This window comes from Diplotaxodon limnothrissa, linkage group LG7, assembly GCF_057381915.1.
Source record: "Diplotaxodon limnothrissa isolate DT_005_m linkage group LG7, D_limnothrissa_male_GT1.1, whole genome shotgun sequence".
NCBI classification, from domain to species: domain Eukaryota; kingdom Metazoa; phylum Chordata; class Actinopteri; order Cichliformes; family Cichlidae; genus Diplotaxodon; species Diplotaxodon limnothrissa.
In genome coordinates this window covers 70821959-70841918 of record NC_140602.1, presented here as the reverse complement: position 1 = coordinate 70841918, position 19960 = coordinate 70821959, and the positions used below count along the sequence as shown (strand labels likewise).

The following is a 19960-nucleotide window of genomic DNA, read 5'->3' as shown; positions in this document are numbered from 1 at the left end:
TGAAACAAGGATTAATTACATTATTTCCTAAACCAAACAAAGATAAACGACAATTGGATAACTTAAGGTCCATAACTTTATTAAATACAGATTATAAAATTTTCTCTAGCTCAGTTGCAACAAGGCTCAAACGAGGGGTTTCAAGTATAATTAGTGAGACACAATCAGGGTTTTTGAAAGACAGGAACATTCATAATAATATCAGATTGGTTTTAGACTTACTGGACTACAATGATCTGATTAGTGATGACAGTTTTATTCTTTTCTTGGACTTTTATAAAGCTTTCGATTCAGTAGAACATCCTTTTATTTTAGAAACACTAACTCGATTTGGATTTGGGGATAAATTTAGGAAGATAATAGATATACTGTATAATGATATAAACAGCTCTGTGTCATTAGGCTATGGTACTGGTAAAAGATTTAGCGTCATAAGAGGAATTAGGCAAGGGTGTGGAAGCTCTCCGTTGTTGTTCATAATGGTTGTGGAGATGCTCGCAATTCTAATTAAAAACAGCAGCGTTGCCGGAATTGAGATTATGGATAATTTTTTAATAATTACTCAACTTGCGGATGACACTACTCTTTTCTTAAAAAATGAACATCAGATTCCCCTGGTAAAACAAATACGATATAAAGGTGAAGAAGGGGGTAAAATATTTGGGCATCACAATTTCAAAAGATCAAAGTCTTAGAAAAAGTAAATATTTTAGATAATGTTGACAAATGTAAGACAATCTTAAATAAGTGGTTACAAAGAGACATCACAATTTTTGGAAGAATATTATTAACCAAAATGGATAGTTTATCTAGATTTATATATCCAGCTTACTCTTTATCAATATCAAATAAAGTTATTAAAACAATTAATAGCTTGAATTTTAATTTTATTTGGAGGAATAAGTGCCATTATATATCTAAAGATGATTTGGTTAAACCATACATTGAAGGCGGTGGAAACGCAATTGATTTTGACATAATGAATGGTGTTTTGAAACTTAAATGGTTAAAATCCTTCCTAAATAATCCACACTCCATTTGGTTTTTTATACCAAGTAAGGTCTTTAACACACTGGGGGGTATCGACTTTCTCCTAAAGTGTGACTTTAGCAGGTAGCTTAGTAATTTCAAACTCTCTGAATTCCATAAACAGGTCCTTCTTTATTGGAAAATGTTATTTAAACATAATTTCACTCCACATAATAGCCCAATTTGGAACAATAGATATATACTGATGAACAGAAAATCTATTTTTATTCAAGATTGGTTATCAAAAGGTGTTTGGGCAATTGCCCATTTTGTAGATGAGGAAGGACATGTTCTAGGACATCAAGATTTTTGCCAAAAGTTTAATATCCAATGTTCTAAAAGTAAATTTAATCGGGTTATAAAATCCATTCCATTGTCACTTAAAAACATAGTTGTAAATGATATAATATATTCTGACATCTCCCCCAAGTTAAGGCAATTATATATAGATGGTATTCAGTTTTGTGATGTTAAATGCAATAATAAGTTTCTTAGATCTTCATTAGGGAGTCTTTATTCTCCAAATTTACTTAGACGTAATTACATATTAAAAGATTTCCAAAGGGAAGAAATTGAAAAAATAAGAACTGATTATATCGCCTTCCCTATCCCTCCTAAAGGGAAAGAAGTCCAATTTAAAATCTTGAATAAAATTTACCCGACAAATAGACTCCTTGGTGCTAGATTCAAAATAGAAACGGGTAATTGTGTATTTTGTGAAACAGAAGAGGAGGATTTGGACCATCTATTCTTTTTGTGCAATTTTATACAAATATTTTGGTTGGATTTTCATACCTGGCTTTATTCCAGTGGGAGTCAAATTACCCCATTTACCTTAAATATGATAATGTTTGGAGTGTTTTTGAAAGAAAAGAAAGCTAATTATGGTGTTAATGTGTTATTAATCTTGTGCAAGCAATTTATACATAAATGTCGTTTTTTTAAGACCAAACCAACACTAGCTTACTGGAAAAACGATTTAAACCTGTTGGTTAAATCTTTGACCTTAGTTAAAAAGAAAAAGGCTGCTTTTTTTGTTTCCTTTATGGAAGATTTTGATTTAGTGAGTTAATAATCTGTTAAATTATGTGACCCCATCTTTATATTTTCTTTTCACTATGTATGAAAGTTGTTAATATATAAGGAATGTTTATTCTCCGTAATATATGGTGCATTTTGTTTGTTTGTATGTTAATTTTACTAATTTAAAAAAAAAATCGAAAAAAACAAAACAAAACCTCCCAGCAAATGGGCGATAGAAAACCGATCGGTGCCTGTGACATTCCCAGTATGCGCTGGCTGATGTCTGTGATGTCCCCACCACAAAGCCGCACATATCAAAGACCGCTACTGCCTGCAGGCCATCGCCTGATCCACCTGTCTGAGGAAAAAGTTAAAGTATATTTTATTTGTATCTTATTGGGTGTAAGGTAGGGGAGACCGGGGATAGTTGTAACGTGGGTCAGTTGTAACACTTCCAATTTCTCCAATCAGGGCTAAGTTTCAAATGATGTGACTCATCCTGTGCATGCCCAACTCAGTTCTGCTATCACATGTGAAAAATCAGCACATTTTGTCAAACACAGACAATTTAACACGAAAAAAAGTAATTTGTATACCAAAAAGTAAGTTTTTCTACTTTATTTCAATTTCTAATAGCATTATCTGCTTTGCAGTTAAACTCATCAAACCTAAATTATGTTATTTGTATGTCTATGGGGATATATTCTGTGTAGGTCTTTAGTGCTAATGTTTTAGCCGTTGACTGTAATATTAGCTAGTTCATGGCTATAGGAGTCTGGGTCAGTTGTAACAGCAACAGTCTGGGTTAGTTGTAACAATAATGCAGATGTTACCACACTATTACTTTAACTTATATTAAACAAGTTGGGGCAACGACTTCAGCAGAGAGGTTCACTGGTCACCTTTGTATATGCAGTTAATGCCACTGGCAACACAATTCCTCCACTGTTTGTGTTCCCACACATACATTATGCAGACCTCTGTGTCAGAGATGGACCAGTAGGAAGCACTGGTAGTGGAAATAAGTCAGGATGGGTGCAAGAAACAGATTTCCTCATCTTTCTGAAGCACTTTGCAAACCTCACCAAGGTAAGCCATGATAAAAAGTAATGGAATTGCGATGCTGGTGTACAACTACATTTTTTCAGCTTCATTGTTATGTTCAAAATTGGTGCAAGAGTTGTAGGTTATAATGCCCACTGAGCCAATGAGGCCAAACTCAAGGAAGACCAACCAAAATTAATGAAATATTCAGTTGCAGAAAATTCCATAATTTGTCTTTTTTGGGGGGTTGGAATATGTTCAAAAGTTAGATTTCTGCATTCTGTCACACACACACACAGCTACATAAATGGATGTAAGTGCATTCATGTGTTGAATAAAAAAGATTACATGTTAATGTTTTGTTAGTACTCTTATTTCATTGTGTTACATTTCACCCCAGGATATGTTACAACTAACCCAGACTATGGGATTAATTGTAACATTTCACTCTTCGTGTTTGAGACCACACCATGCAATGGGTAATTGTGCTGCAGAGAAAATAGCTGCACTATTTAATAGCAGAGACATGTAAATACTTTGCATTACATTTTGAATCCACTACCTTAAAAGAGCTCCAATTTACAGACAGAAATGTCAAAAATGTTACAACTATCCCCGGTCTCCCCTACCAATCAAACTCCGACACACACACACACACACACACACACACACACACACACACACACACACACACACAAACACACACATAAAATCTAAAAAGAACATCTAATAATGTTAATTTCCTTCTGGGCTCTGATTGGTCAAAGCAGACATACAAAAAAACCGGACTGTCAGATTTGTACTGTTTAATGATGACGTCAGTCATCCGATCCGGCAGGTGGCGCGCCTCGCAGTGGTTCGCCTACCTTAAATGAATCGTAGAAGAAGAAGCTGGAGGCGAAAACAATTTAAATTTTTGGGATTGTGTTTGATGAAAGGGTGACATGGCCTATACATATTCAGAAAATAATAGACAGATGCAAGAAAGTGTTGAATGTCATGAGGTGCTGAGTGGGAACTGACTGGGGGCTGATATGAAATCTTTAAAAGCTATATATACTGGGTTGATTAGGTCAGTATTGGATTATGGGTGTGTAGTATTTAATTCTGCTGCCAGAACAAGTCTTCGTAAGTTGGATAGTATCCAATATCAAGCGTTAAGACTTTGTTCAGGTGCATTCAAAACAACATCTGCAGCAGCACTCCAGGTAGAAATGGGGGAGATGCCATTACAAATAAGAAGAGAGCAACTGACACTGAATTACTGGGCAAATTTGCAAGGACATGGTCAAAATCATCCGACAAAAACTGTTTTCCACCCATGCTGGGAAAAAGAAAAGACGGAATTGAAGAGCTTTGGGTGGACAGTGGACAGCAGCTGACCTTAATCTGGACAAGATCAACATAAGTCAAACAGGGTGGCTGTGGCTACAATGTAGCTTGCCATCACCAGTGTGTGAATGTGTGTGTGAATGGGTGGATGACTGGATGTGTAAAGCGCTTTGGGGTCCTTAGGGACTAGTAAAGCGCTATATAAATACAGGCCATTTACCATTTACCATTTACCAAACAGCACCGTTGCCTACAATACCACCATGGATGCTCCCTGATGCAGTAGCAGATTTCACATTGTTAAACAAAAAGAACAAGGAGAGGGGGTTTATCTTACATTCACATACAGCACAGGAATATATTAATCAGTATTGTAGTCAAAATCTACAGGAAGCGGTGCCTGAGGAAAGCGGGGAGGATCATCAAGGACTCCAGTCACCCCAGCCATAAACTGTTCAGACTGCTTCCATCAGGAAGGAGGTTCTGCAGCATCCGGTCCCGTACCAGCAGACTGAGAGACAGCTTCTTCCATCAGGCCATCAGACTGCTGAACACGTCATAGACACCTCAGCTTCACTACTGGAACTTTAACATTATGCACTCCATACTGTACAGTAATGCCACTGTTTTGCACATATTCAACTCTGTATATTTTATTTTATATATTTTATTTATTGTTTACTCTATTTAATTTGTAAAATATGTGTACACACACACACACACACACACACACACACACACACACACACACGTAGAAAAATATTTAGTATACACGTCCAGAAATGCATACACTATTATATATCGTACATATTTATTAGTTTCAGATGTAGCCATTCTTGTATTTTGCTTGTTTACATTATTGTATTTTGCACAACTCTGTTGCTTGTGAAGCTCGCACACAAGAATTTCACTCACATGTGCTGTACCAATGTACCTGCACATGTGATGTGACAATAAAAGTGATTTGATTTGATTTGATTTGAGATGCATCAAAGAATACAGCCAACCAAAGCAGGATAGCATTTATTGTTCCTGAATTTAATATGAAGGTAGGGAAAAGGATCAGTGACGATTTATCAGTGTGCACAGGAGAAATGGTTTCATTATTGTTAGCAGCCCAGTGGACTGAAGAAACAAAACCACTAAGTTCTGTGATAAGTTCAGACTCGAGCTCATCACTGGCCAGTTTGCAAGACTGTCACTCAGACTGCAGACTGACATTCTGATAGAGATCCAGCAAACATTGTTCAGACTTGTTATGATGGGGCTTATGGTCACATTCTTATGGTTACCAGCGCATCATGGAGTTAAAGGAAATGAAACGACAAATAGGACAGCAAAAGAAGCAACAAGGAGACCGATGGTAGGTGTGGATATTAGTGTTAGTGGGACGGAGCTCAAGAGTAGAATGGGATACAAAATGAAGGAAAGGTGGCAAAAGCAATGGGAGGAGGAGAGGAAAGGGCGATGGTTGTACAACATCCAAAGGAAGGTGGGGGAAACGAGAAGTACAGGACAAAACAGGAGAGAGGAGACGATTATATCTCGACTGAGATTCGGACACACTGGTTTAAGTAGCACATTATTTTAATAGGTAAACACTGTGCAGGGGAGTGTGACTGCATAGGGAACAGGAAACAATCGAACATGTTCTGTTGCATTGTCAGCAGTATGATGCTGAAAGGAGACAACTGATCAAAAAGCTGGATGATATGAAAGTGAAGTTGGACTTGATTTATTTCGCATGAGCTCTATAAGTGAAAGTTATCAGGCTGTATTTTGGTTTTTAAGGCAGACCCATTTGTTTCGGGGGGATTTGAATATTTTATTTTCTTTCTTTCTTCATTTCGGTCCTCACTCCACACCAGTTGGTGGCGGTAATGCACCATTTTGCTGTTTGCCAACTGCCAATAAACCCTACACAGAAGAAGAAGAAGAAGCTGGAGCGGATTTGAAAGCGCAACGCGCGGCCGCAGCGGCACGAGGACAAGATGGCGGCGGCGTTGGAGCGTAGCTACATCGAGATCTGCGGGTTCGAGAGAGAGGCCGAGCGGAGGCCGCGCGAGCTCACCGCGAATCTGGGTAACACGTGCACTTCACCTGCGCGCCGCTGTCGGCGGCTAGCAGGGAGCTAACAGCCTGACGGCCCGTACCTGCCGGCGTTAGCGTGTTAGCTTCCTGCTAGCCGCGCGCGGCCTGGGGGTGTTTCTGTTGTTGTTTTTACTTCCGAACTCTCACCTGACCAGGTGAGCGCGTAAATCTTCCTCCGTCTCCGTTTAGTGTCAGCTAGCTCCGTTAGCTGCTCACCTGTTGCGCACCTGGTCACGCAGCTGTCACGGTGAACCTGCGCTGATCACGGGGCCTTGACCTGCAGTCTTTGTTGTCTGCGCCTCCGGAAGCAGCTGATTACTGATCTGAGAAACACTGTCACCTGCTGATCAGAGCTTCAGACACCTGCAGGTCAAGAACCTGTTCAAACCGGACTCACCTGTTCTCCCTCACCTGTCTTTCCGGTCTGCAGGTGTGAGCGTGCCACCTGGCAGCCTGAAGTTTCCTGACAGCGCGGGAGCGTTTCACTATGAGGAGAGCGGGAAGCTGCTGTCGGTCACCAGCAACAGGTTCATCCACTGGTGGGTACCAGCTGCTCTCCAGGTGCTCTGCAGGTGCTGTCAGCCGTTCTCTGCTAACACTCTCACTCATGCAGGTCCACGTCCGGGGACTCGGTGGTGCTGGTGGAGCAGTCTCTGGACACCAACTTGCTGAACAATGCCGTCAGGCTCCGCTTCACCCACTGTGCCGTCCTGCCCGGAGGAGTCGCCATCCAGGAGACGCTCAGCAACGTCGTCATCCTCATCTCCACCAATCACAGCGTCCACAGGCTGCTGCTGCCCCACCCCACGCGCATGTACCGCAGCGTGAGTAGCTGACGGTGACCCTCAGCCTGCACGCTGTCCTGTGGTGGGTGGAGAAGCCGCACCACCAGCTGCAGGACAGTGTGCGGTTGTTGATTACTGATTACCGTTATCAATTGATTAATGAAAGTGTCACTATGGACACGACGGATGAGTCAGACTTTAAGGTCTGATACCAAACTACCAACAGCCCTGTGAGATTACCATGGTTACCATAGAAACAGTTATCTGTTACTGACCTCGAACACTCCTCTGTGCACGTGTAGGAGCTGGTCACAGAGTTGCACATGCAGTCCATCTTCACTGATGTGGGGAAGCTGAGCCTGCAGGACCCCGCCCACAGCGCCCTTATCCCCAGCTCAGTGGGAACCACGGCGAGTCCCGGCACTGCCTTCGCCTGGCTCAGTTACCACGGAGATGCACACTTCGCTCTGGCTTCTCCTGCTGGAGGCATCACAGTGGTCACCCTGCCGTCGCCCGATTCTCAGGGTGAGGAGGAGTTTCTATGTTTAATGTGGGCGTGGCCCGTTGGGCGGTTTTTAAGACGTGTGCTCACCGTTTCCAGGCAACATGTCAGTGCTGGAGTTGAAGAGGAGCTCTGTGATGCAGCGGCTGTCTGGGTGGATGCCCACGGCGATCCGCGGCGAGCACAGCCCGGCCGACCTCGTGCTCAGCCTCGCTGTGCGGGAGCTGGAAGAAGACTCCTTCATCTTTGCGCTGTGTCAGGACCACCGCCTGCGCATGTGGTCGCTCAGGGTGATGACATCGCACACATGCACCCAAACACATTGTTGACGTTTAACGTTTGAGTTGCCGCGTGCTGACGTGACTTCCGCCCCCTCAGGAGCATGGCTGCCTGCTGGAGGCGGACATGTTGGAGTACATGCCGGCGTGTAAGGGTGTGAAGCGCCTGCCGGGCCACGGTCACCGCCTGCGCCTGGCGTTTTCCTCCACCACAGGCTTGTGCGTCTGCGTCTACCTCGCTGTCCCTCAGCGGGGGCAGTTCACCGTGCTGCAGCTGGTCGCCACAGACAACAACCGCTACAGCCTCGAGCACATCTCCACGCTGTTCAGCACACAGGTGAACGCACGGGCGGAGCCAGGGGGCTGGCCTCGTTTTTCTGTTTGTGGTTACTTCCTGTATTCTGAACCGCTCTCTGTGAGCAGGAGACGCTTGTAGACTTCACGCTGACCTCCTCGGACATCTGGGCTCTGTGGTTGGACGAATCCAACGCCACCGTGGTCAAATACATCAGCTTCGAGCAGTGAGTTGAAATGCCAGCGTCCTCCTGATATGTTCTCCACGTGTTTCCGCCGTCTGTCTCTGCACATGTTCCTCACCTGTCGGCGTGTTTCACAGCAACACGGCGGCTCAGTGGAACCAGGTGTTTGTTCAGCCTCCACCCGAAGAAGAAATCCACATCGGAGTGGACCTGGACCCCCGGGTGAGACCAGTTCAGACCAGTAACCAGTGTTTTAATGAACGGGTAGTGCTGACCATGTGATCTGACCCCTGACAGGAGACGTATCTCGAGGTTCTCTTCTCTCCTCTTCGCTTCACAGCCTCGGCCATCGTGAAAGCCCTGCAGGTGAGAACCTAGCTGTGTGTCTGATTCACTCTGATTGGTTCGCTGATTGATAACTGATTGGATGGTCTTTGTGTGGGTTGCTCAGATCTTTCGGCGAGGCTCGGAGAGGATCTGGGACCTGTCCTGGGAGGCTCTGAGGAAGGAGGTGACGCTGGCTGTTGAGAGCGAGGTAACGCAGAGCGATCTGAACCAGAACAGGAACTTTTCAGACTGTTTTTTTTAACAAGCTTCGTCTCTTTCCCTCCTGCAGCTGCAGAGCAGCATCACAGAGTTCGAGTTTTCTCAGGAGGAGTACCGACAGCTGCAGGTGGAGTTCTGGTCCCGGTTCTACTCCTGCTGTCTGCAGTACCAGGAGGTCCAGGCATCTCCTCTGGGTCTGACCGTGAGCCAGCACACCGGGATGGTCTGTCTGCTCCGGAAGGTGAGTGGACCGCCTGCAGGCGTTGCTGCGTGCCTGTGGTTGTTGGCAAAGAGGTGACGCCCGTTTTCGTCCCGCTGTGTTTCAGGGCTTCCTGTCATACCTGCTGCCGTGCTTCGCCGTGGATCACCTGTACCTTTCCCACGACCAGTACCTGCTCTCAGAGGAGGAGACGCCAGTCGCAGAAGGTAAAGAGACAGCCAGTGTGTTGGTTTGACGATTGCTGCACATCCTGATCTCACCTGTGCTCACCTGTGCTGTCAGACCCGGAGGCGGGGCGGGATGTCCTGCAGCTGGTTCAGTGCCTGCGGCTCATCAGCGACACAGTTTCTGCAGAGATGGCGTACGAGATGGAGAAAGCTCTGGAGTACCTGCAGGCGCCCGAGAGAGCGGCCGAGCTCGTCCTGGAGAACCTGCTGTGCAACGACAGGTGGGTCACATGACCCCCGACGTACTTGTTTTAAATTTAGGTTGTACGTTAAAGAAAAGCATCCTGATGGTTAGTGAGCAGGAGCTCAGGTGTGCTCACAGGTACAGAGAGCGTAGAGACACTTTGAGGAGATAATCACTGAACATCCTCAGGAAATAAAAGAACTGGATCCTTCAGTGAGCGCCGCACTTCCTGTCGGTCCTTCGGTGATGATCGGGGGGGGGGAGGAGCTAAGTTTCCTTTGAAGTCATAACCACAGGCAGCAGTGTAACTGTGTTTTCACGCGTCAGACTTTCAGAGGGTCGCAGGCTGAATTTACCGGGGTCGCTGCTGGTGATTTAAACACGTGGCGTCTGTCCTCCACAGTGATAACGTGATCGTGGATGTCCAGAACAAACTTCAGGATGTCAGAAACCCGATGGCCGCCATGATGGTCCTGTTGAGAGAGATGGACCTGGAGACGGACTCCGAGGTCGGCGGGGACGGACTCGTGGCGCCCGGTAATACCCTCTCGGTGAATGAAAGTGCGACCCCGCTGTCAGTCGCTTCAGTGTGCCCTGCGCCTTGTCTTGCAGGTCAGAGCCTGAATTTAAGGATCGGCCTGTCTCAGCTGTACAGCGGCAGCACGGCGGTCTCTGTCGTCTCCCAGGCCGTGTGTCACATGGCCATGACCAGAGCGCTGTTCTGCAGAGACCTGCTCATCCTGCAGAAGCTCTACCTGCGCTTTGGAGACAATGTACGTACACACACACACACCGTCACCTGCTTGGTGATGATGGGAAGGGAGAACTCCCTTTTGACAGGAAGAGGTCTCGGCTTGTCTGTATGAGACGGTCAAGCCTGAATCAGGGGTACAAGGGGGATTTGAAGGGCTTCTGATTGGCATGTGGTAATTTTGAGAGGTTACCTGGGGGCCGAGGACCTCTTTCATGTGACAGCGCACTGCTAGAAGCTTCTTGTATCCAAGCAAACGCTGTCCGGAGACATCCGAGAGCTTCTCACCATCACCTGATCGTCTTTCTCCTCGGTGTGTTTATGAGCCACACGTGTGCAGCTCAACAGGTGTGTTTGTGTCCAGGTGTTTCTGGGTGGGGGGGCTCAGCTGCTGCAGCTACAGCAGGACCTGATTCCTCGGACCTCCCAGCTCCTGTCCTCCTATCATCTCCTCAAACATGTCAGTCAGAGCCTCGCCTCCTCCGTGCCCATCAGCACCATGTGAGCACTAATACACGCAGCACACACAGCTCTCAGGTCCGTAGCAACCACACTGAGCACTTCCTGTTCTGATGTTTCAGAGACGCCAACCTGCAGCACCTCACCGTGTTGGAGCTGTCGGACACGCCCACCATGACCTCTGGACGATCAGGTCTGCTCTGTTTGCGTGTTTAGCTTTGATTTGTGATGTGACGTCAGGGACGACGGTCCTGGTCCGTGTGGTTTTTAAAGCGTGTGCGTTTCCTGTCCCGCCCCCGCAGCTCTGAACCCTCAGACCGTTGTGGAGCTCTTCTACCAGACGGCGGCTCGCCGACTCATCGTGTCTCAGCTGTTCTCGAACCAGCAGGGCGGAGCTCTGCTCGTCTGGACTGACGTGATCTCTAGTGTGGTGCAGCTGCTCGCTCAGCTGCTGTATCCTTCATCGTGCCCTGATTGGGCTCCGCCTCTTCACGTTAAGTGAAACTCGCCAGTGGTCTGTGGTGTTTAACTTCCTGTTGTTCCCTAACTGGTCTCTCTCCCAGATGGCCCAGTAACCCTGGCTTCCAGTTCCCAGAGTGTCTGCTTGCCAGCTGTCAGTACACTCAGCTGCAGGTGAGGATTCCTCCTGCTCCTCCTCCTCAGGTTCAGAAGCTCCTCTTGGAAAGGTGTTTGTAACAGGGATCGTACGGGTGCTTGAAATCCTTGAAAATGGCTGATTTTTGGGTTTGGTACTTAAAATGGTTTCATTCACACAAATAACAATTAGACTGAAAAGAGTTCTCATCACTGTAATTCCAGTTTTGTTTTTTTTCCCGGCGTTGTGGGAGTTTCTCTAACAAGCCGATTTGTTCACATTTGCACACCTGAAAGTTTGCGATGTGTTGAGTTCATGCACTACATGCATGTAAGGCAACCTTTTAACAAAAGGGGAACAAAGGTGTCGAAATCAGCCGAGGATGATTTGCTTGTTACGTCACTGAGGTCAAACATGTGCTGGAAAAGCTTGACCTTGTAAGTGCTTGAAAGTCCTTGAATTTGACCCTGGAAAGACACGTGAACCCTGTTAAATCCAATAACCTGCTGCCGTGTGATTGGCTCATTCGATATTGTACAAGAAGCAGTTGAACAGGTGTGCCTAATCATGTGGCAGAGTGGCTTTAACAACAGTCCAGATGTGCACAGCTGTAACCGATGAACAAGTCCACGTGTTGTCCCCCTGCAGGAGTACGTGCGTCTGATTGGTCCGTGGTGCCAGGTGAACATCGCCTCTTGTCGTTTCATGCTGGCTCAGTGTTACCTCGCCAACGGTGAAGGCCAGAAGGTGGGTCACCATGGCAACCTCATGTCCTACAGGCAGAGTTGCTCGCCATAACCTCACTTCCTGTGTGTTCTTTTGTTTTGCTCCTTTTGTCAGGCTCTGCGGTGCTTCCAGGAGGCAGCAACGGAGGTGGAAAAGGAGGAGTTTCTGATGAGGTTAACTGGTAGCGAGGATGAAGACGCCGCAGTCGCCCCTGCTACACCCCGACTGCAGTACTACAACAAGGTAGAAGGCGGAGATTCTGAGGTTCCACCTGACGCTGATGGTCAGAGCCGGCGAGGACAGGAAGCAGCAGCATGGCGTGTTTTAACGAATGTGCATTTTCCCCTCAGGTGCTGCGTCTGCTGGAGGACGTCGGTCTGCCCGAGCTCGTCATCCAGCTCGCCACTCTGGCCATAACGGAGGCCATCGGCGATGTCAGCAGTCAGGTGAGACGTGGCGGTCTGACGGCAGCATGCCGGCACGCTGTCGGTGCGTAAACTGATCTGATGTCTGTGTTCAGGCGGCGCTGTGGACGCGGATATTCAAACATCACCTGGACCTCGGACACAACAGCGAGGCATACGACGCTCTGACACAGAACCCCGACGGCAGCATGTACGCACGCACACACACACACACAGGTGGAGGTAAACGCTCTATGTTGGCAGTCAATGCTAAAGGTCAAAGGTCGCGTGTCTGAGCAGGTGTCTCCCTGTATCTTAGGCAGTTGGACTGCCTCCGTCAGCTGGTGGTGGTGCTGTGTGAACGCTCGCAGCTGCAGGATTTGGTCAACTTCCCCTACGTCAACCTGCACGACGAGGTAACGTGACCTCTGACCTTTTGACCCTGAAGTTTTAGTTTTACAGTTGTTTACGTGAAGCTAAAACAGAAACCAGATGGAGCGGCTGGGTTAGGTCGAGGACGAGTGGTGGAGTTGTCTCTTATGAGTGGAGGTGGAGGTGGGAGTTGGTGTAAAGGTGAAACTACGTATTCACCCTTGCCTGAGACCATGAAACGAGCTTCCTCTGAAGGACGTCCTCCTGGCTGAGGAGACGAGAGGAGATCCGAGGGTGGATGCGGAGGAGGTGAATGCATGGATCCAGAAAAGGAATATGTGGATCAAAGGATGATGGTTTTACTTTCAAATAAGGACGCAACTGAGCTGCAACACATCCAGGCTTAATTAATTATTGTAAAAGTTCACCACTGCCCACCTCAGCGGCTTCTTCACTTGGGCCTCCACCCACTCTGCTTCTTCTCAGTCTGCAGCTTTACCTCCTCCGGCCTGAAACAGCTGCTCTGCGCATGTTGATGACTCCATCAACATGCGCCATAGCGGTTTAGTCAAAATCTCTACCGTTGTCCAAATTTATATTGTTATGTTGCTCTGCGCAGCTGGTTTCTCCACCCGCGCTGCGAGCTGTACTGGCGGGTCAGAGTGAGGCTTTGGTGGCCCTCGCAAACGAAATGCATCCATGTGTGATTGTGACGTCTGAGCATGTGCTGTGTAGCGACATCGTCACCTCGGGGCTGAATCCTTCGAAGGATCCGGCCCACCTGGTCTGCGTAGCCGCAAAGACCGGAAGTGCGAGGCCGTTAAATTGGACGGTCTAGCCTGCGATGGGTGGCTTCTGTTGCCTAGCAACTGTGACATAAGCAGCTACAGCTGTGGTGGACGGCATGTTGGAGAGAAATAGAGAAAATCTTTATTTGACATCATTTGTTTGACTTTTTCTTTCACCTCAGTGTGATGCATCTGGGAGAACGTCACAGCCGTACAGGAGTCCTCTTGGCCAACAGTCATAAGTTTAGTTCGTAAAACCGTTTGCTAGTGTAGCCCAACACTAGTCTCATTCATTCTGATGGTACAAATCAGGGGTGGGCGGTGTAAACGGTACAAACAATATGAATTTGGCCAACGGTAGAGATTTTGACTATACCGCTATAGTGCATGTTGATGATGTCATCGAGCTGCGCCTGTTTTGGTCGAAAGCATTGCAGCGGCTGCAAACAACATCATCTGTAAATTATGCCAGGCGACAGCCACAGCAAAGAGACTAAGCACTTTTGGAATATGAGGAGAGCCACAAACTGCGCTTCCTTCACTTCTGTGCCATCGATTCATTAATGCTGAATTCTCTCGCAGCTGCTCTGTTCCCTATATAGCAGCTAGCCCAACTTCAGTAACCCTACAAACGTCACTGCTGTTTAGTTTTCTGTCTTCATTTATGTTGGAAGTGATAGCAGAGCTGCACGTTTGGATTCTTTCAGAAATCTCTCAGTCAGAACATGCTATATCATGTTTAGGTGGAAGCTAGCGAGCTAACTTCCTGCTAACTTCTAACTCCGTTGAATTTAATAAATCCTGTTTTCATGGATGCCTGGATGTTAAACTTAATTGTTACACCTGGTAAAGCAGCAACGCTGATCATTGTATTGCAGATGAAAGAATTTAGACAGTTTTTAACTCTCAGTGATGCTGCAGTGTTCGTGTGACTTTGGGACCTGAGTGCTGACCTTTGACCTCTGCTCTCAGGTTGTCAGCATCATTGAGTCTCGGGCCCGGGGACTCGACCTGCTCACCCACAACTACTATGAGCTGCTGTACGCCTTTCACATCGCTCGCCACAACTACCGCAAAGGTCAGTCTCCCCCCCACCCCCACCCCCACCCCCCACACACACGCACGTCTGTCTCGTTTATCCATGTGTTGTGTGTGTGTGTGTGTGTGTGTGTGTGTGTGTGTGTGTGTGTGTGTGTGTGCGCTCAGCTGGGACGGTGATGTTCGAGTTTGGGATGCGTCTCGGTCGGGAAGTTCGAACCCGCCTCGGCCTTCAGAAGCAGGTGAACTGTTACTTGGCTGCTCTCAACTGTCTACGCCTCATCAGGCCGGAGTACGCCTGGATCGTCCAGCCGGTCTCCGGGGCAACGGTACACACACACACACACACACCGACTGAATCTGTGTGACCTGTCCAACAGTGTTGTGATTTTGTTTTTTGTGGGGGTTTTTCCTGCAGTACGAGCGTCCAGGTGCGTCTCCGAAGAGAAACTCTGACGGAGAGTTTCCTGCTGAGCCAGGTGAGTCTTAAATCAAACACACCAGGGCCTTTAGACTTGAAGTCCCACCATTTTCAGAGTGGATAAGGCTTCTGTCCAGGCAGGTGACGCCCCCTGGTGGCGAGCTGCTGTAACCCTTGCTCTGCTTCCTGTTCAGTCAAGCGACAGGTGGATATCCTGGAGGTCAGAGACCTGGAGAAGGAGTACATCCTGTCTCGCAGCCGGCTCACCCTCGCCCAGCACCACCCGCCCTCCGCTGCTATCGCAGGTACGCTAATGCGCGCACACATGTGTATTTATATCCTTGTGGGGACATCTCATTGACATAATGCTTTCCCTAGCTCCTGACACTGACCCTTACCCTAAACCTATCCATAGCCTAATTGTGACCCTGACACTAAAACCACATTCTGAGTCTCAAAAATGCTTCAAACTCATGAGGACCCACGAGGGCTGTTTGTCCCCACAAGTATAGTAAACTACCAACTTTTGGTCCCCATGAAGATGTTAATATCCGTATATACACATATACACTAGGGCTGGGCGATATGACCCAAAATTCATATCTCGATATTTTTTAGCTGGATGGCGATATAAGATATATATCTCGATTTTTTTTTTTTTTTAAGCCATAAAGTAAGAACAAAAAGAGAGTTCTTAGTCAAAGCTGTGTCCCAGATGTCACACAGGCACTTTTATTAACATACAGCACAGATGTACATGAAAAATTACTCAAAATTAAATTATGAGCATTCATTAAATAATAATGCTCCATAAATAAAAGAAAACAAGGTTGTTTTTGTGCTAAACAAAGAGCTCACAATTGTGCAGTCAAAATGTAAACTAAAAGACGCTGAGCGTAATAACAAAGACAGACAGATTTTACAGCTGCTCTGTTCCCAAGTTTTACTGCGTGACTGACAGCCTGGAGTTTGAAATCCGCTTCATAACCACGTCTCTTACAGGTGCCATTTATGGTCCTTATACACACACAGTACGGTAATATTACATTGATGCACAGTACGTATCACTCCGCGAAGCTCCTCGGTAGCCGTAATGCGCCGACAATCTATCAAGCGGTGCAGCTCCGTAGCTGACCAAAGTCGTACTCAAACATTTTTGACAGATTGCTGAGCGCCGTGTACCACATAAAATCAGTTCGCGGCCATCAAGCACAACCAGAATTCATACATAAGGCGCGCTATCAACTTTTGAGAGAATGAAAGGATTTTAGGGTTAGCGCTGTTAGCTCGTTAGCATGTTTAGCTCGTTAGCACGTTGACGCCGTCCAGCCCCACGCATGGGGCGATGCGCAGTAACTCGTTAACGGAGATTTGCCGTGTCCGTCTTGTCGCTGCCTGCATGTGAAGCGATGGGGGAGGAGGGGGAGTTGTCTTCAGTGAAGGCGAGGCGGAGTAACGTTGCGTAGAGACAAAAGTGGACGAAAGAGAGGCAAACCTGCGGCTCCACAACTATAATTATAACGTAACATAGACTATATCGATATAAAGGATATTGTCACATCTTATATCTCGTATAAAAATATATCGATATGTTTTAAAAACTTGATATATCGCCCAGCTCTAATATACACACACACACAGGCGGAGCTTTACAGTAAACAGGTGTCCATGTAACTGTGTGTAGGCGGAGCCTCGGCGGCAGAGCTGCTGGTCTTGCTGGTTCAGACGGGACTCTTTGACTCTGCGCTGGTTCTAAGTCGCACCTTCAACCTGAGCCTGACACCCGTCTTTGAGGGCCTCGCCTTCAAGTAGGTCCACCACCGCACGCCTCAGCGGCGCTCTCCGTTTACGGCTTTGTCTTTTTCACCTATTTGTTTACCTCGCACTGTTTTCAGGTGCATCAAGCTGCAGCTTGGAGGGGAGGAGTCTCAGAACGAAGCCTGGAGCTGGTTGGCTGTTAATCAGCTGTCAGTTGTCAACACCAAAGAGTCCAGGTGTGCTTCCAACAATCACTTACTGATTGACACTTCTTTGTTTATCTGCAGGAAACAGACGCCCGTGGACCTCCATATAACTAACAACAACCTCCTTCTGTTCACAGCACCGCAGACGAGGCGTGGCGTCTCCTCGCCTCCTACCTGGACAAGTATCCTTCCACCAATGGGCAGCATCACCGCTACGTCATCCACAAGCTGCTGTCACATGGTGTCCCTCTACCCGATTGGCTGGTCAAAGGCTACAAGGTGAGAGCTCGGCTGGTGAAGAGGAGTGGGCGGGGTTACAGGTAGTAGGGCTGCACGATTTTGCATAAAATGAGAATCACGATTTTTTGGCTTAGAATTGAGATCACGATTCTCTTTTCCAGTATAAATATTTATTGCACTTATTAACTGCACATCAACTTCGTAACAGTTGAGCCTGAGCATAAAAACAATAAATAAACACAAAAACAACAAAATGTTGTCCTGCTTGAAATTCCGTCTCCACCGTTGCTCGACGCTGCGTGTACAGAGCAGGTAGTGCAACAATAGAAAAATAGTTGCGGGATGGCACTGTGTAGCGTTTGTCTAGGGTGTTGATCGTTTTCCTAAATCCCTCGTTTTGCACAGTGTTGATGGAGCCATATCTTTGGTCAGGTGATAAGTGATAGCCTCCGTAATGTCTTTGTGCCTGCGGGAGTTCGACGGGTAAAGGGAAGCGCTGTATAAGGTTCCCGTTATTGATGTTTGGGTGGTTGACCGGGACGGATTTTCTCCTGTCACTTTCTCGTCATCCCTGACGTGCTCTCCGTTGTTGTTTCCCTGCTAATTTTAGCATCACACGGCACAGCTTCTGTATCACGTGGTATAAGGCTCCGCCCTTGTCATTTGTTGAGCAGGAAGAGTGAGCGCTTGTTTTCATGCAGAGTACGTCCCGGATCAAAATGCGCTACAATTGTCTTTTTTTCTTTTTTTTAAAAATCGTCATTTGGAAATGAGATCGCACATAAGTATGAATCGAGATCGCGATTTTCTAACGATTAATCGTGCAGCCCTACCAGGTAGGGTTTGTTTTTTCCCACCATGCCACTCTGTTTCAGCGCGTGGACGCTCCGTCTCTGCTGCGCCTCCTCCTGAATTTTGACCTGCTGGAGGCAGCGGCAGAGCTCGTGTTGGAGTATGTGGACGCCGTCCTGGGGCGTGGTCACCAGTACTTTGGAATTGAGGTAAAAGTCACGCCGACATGCGTATCTGTGACGTGTCGGTGCTGTTTTAACGCCTTTCCTTTTTACTCGCCTTTTTCAGCGGCCGCTCTCTGCCACGTCTCCCCCGGCATGGCTGCCGTACACGTCCATCGACCAGCTCCTGCAGGCGCTGAACGAGACGCAGACCCAAGGCGCCGTGAGTCACTTCCTGTTTCCTGTCAGTGCACTTGAGTGAATTGAGACGCGCACATGTGACCTGACGCTCTGCACTTACTGTTTTGTTTTTCCAGCTTTATAACAAAGTCCGAGACAAATTAGACGAGTACCATCGCACCGTGGAGCTGATGAGCAGGCGGAGACTCGCCACGCAGGGCCGGCACTCGGAGTGAGGCGGCCGTGTAAATATTTTATAATCTGTCATCAGTTTTGTACTGTTGTGTTTTTCAGATGTAAATGTGATGAAATAAAGTGTTTTCTAAGTTTGAGTCGGTCTCACACATCAATCATGTGACCTTTAGACCAATGGGGTCGATCAATATTCATCACATTGATCACCTATTACCAACAGTCCTGTGGAGGGCTAAAGGTGTAGATCTGCAGTGCAAAGCGTGAGCAGCGAGATGTACTCGAGTATTTGATACTGGGGTCATGTTTAGGGTGTAGGGTCAGATGTGTGGGGTGGATGAGTAACACACCTGTAGGTTACAGGAAAATAAAAGCAGGTGAATGACAGATTAGCGCAGTAACATAAACATATGGATTCCACTGACTCTGTACAGCTTCCTGTCCCACAGCCAGTGAATGGATGTGATTGGTTGAACAGGTATTGTCAGCACACGTTTTCAGCATTCTCTCCTAAACCTGCTGCGCTGAGGTCATACAGGAAAACACCTGTGTGCTCAGGTGCAGTGATGCTGACGAAGGCCAGGTTTCATAGTTCTTCCTGTGTAAGAACCAGGATGGGACTGAAGGGCAGGGTTTCATTAAAGTACTACACCGTTCTCACAAGATAAAAAGTAAGTGGACAGACTGTCTAAATGTAAGAGTTGCTTTTAACACTGCAGATCCCACAGACAGCAAAAAGTAAAGCTGTAAAGCTGCTGAGCAAAAGCTGAAAGTCTGCACTTCAGTCACATGTGGTGCCTTCATCAGTCATCGCCAAACTGCAGATCTTCTCTCACTGCTGCACCAGAAACCCGAGTTCAGACTAGTGATGCGCGAATCATGAACGAGTCGTTCAATACTCATGATTCACAAGCCCAACTGACTCACTGACTCATCCCTGTTGCTGTTAGCAGCAATGTATTAGCTTATAATTAAAATTGTGGAGAAAAACACAACATCCAGTTTCTTAACAAAAAGATTTCTGCTCTGAACTGGAAGAAAAAACCCTGAGTAGAAGCTCACATCAAGACAATAGCTCCTCGGTTCACAGTAGCATCGCTCTGCTAACATGCTAACAGCACATTTGAGCTACTCACC

General features: G+C 46.9%; 1 protein-coding gene across 1 annotated transcript; it reads left to right on the top strand.

Moving 5' to 3' along the window:
- The first annotated feature begins 6397 nt into the window (after positions 1-6397).
- Positions 6398-18937, top strand: nup160 (nucleoporin 160). Its single transcript, XM_085360242.1, has 34 exons — positions 6398-6510; positions 6950-7058; positions 7133-7343; positions 7607-7829; positions 7906-8096; positions 8185-8421; positions 8508-8605; positions 8701-8785; positions 8861-8929; positions 9015-9098; positions 9180-9350; positions 9436-9535; positions 9612-9777; positions 10144-10277; positions 10353-10513; positions 10856-10992; positions 11073-11143; positions 11253-11403; positions 11514-11583; positions 12194-12292; positions 12386-12514; positions 12622-12717; positions 12792-12886; positions 12995-13091; positions 14808-14913; positions 15042-15202; positions 15292-15352; positions 15489-15599; positions 16979-17102; positions 17190-17288; positions 17396-17537; positions 18374-18499; positions 18579-18674; positions 18769-18937. Exons 1-34 carry the CDS (start codon positions 6420-6422, stop codon positions 18865-18867), a joined length of 4200 nt encoding a protein of 1399 aa, XP_085216368.1. The 5' UTR covers positions 6398-6419; the 3' UTR covers positions 18868-18937.
- The last annotated feature ends 1023 nt before the right edge of the window (positions 18938-19960 follow it).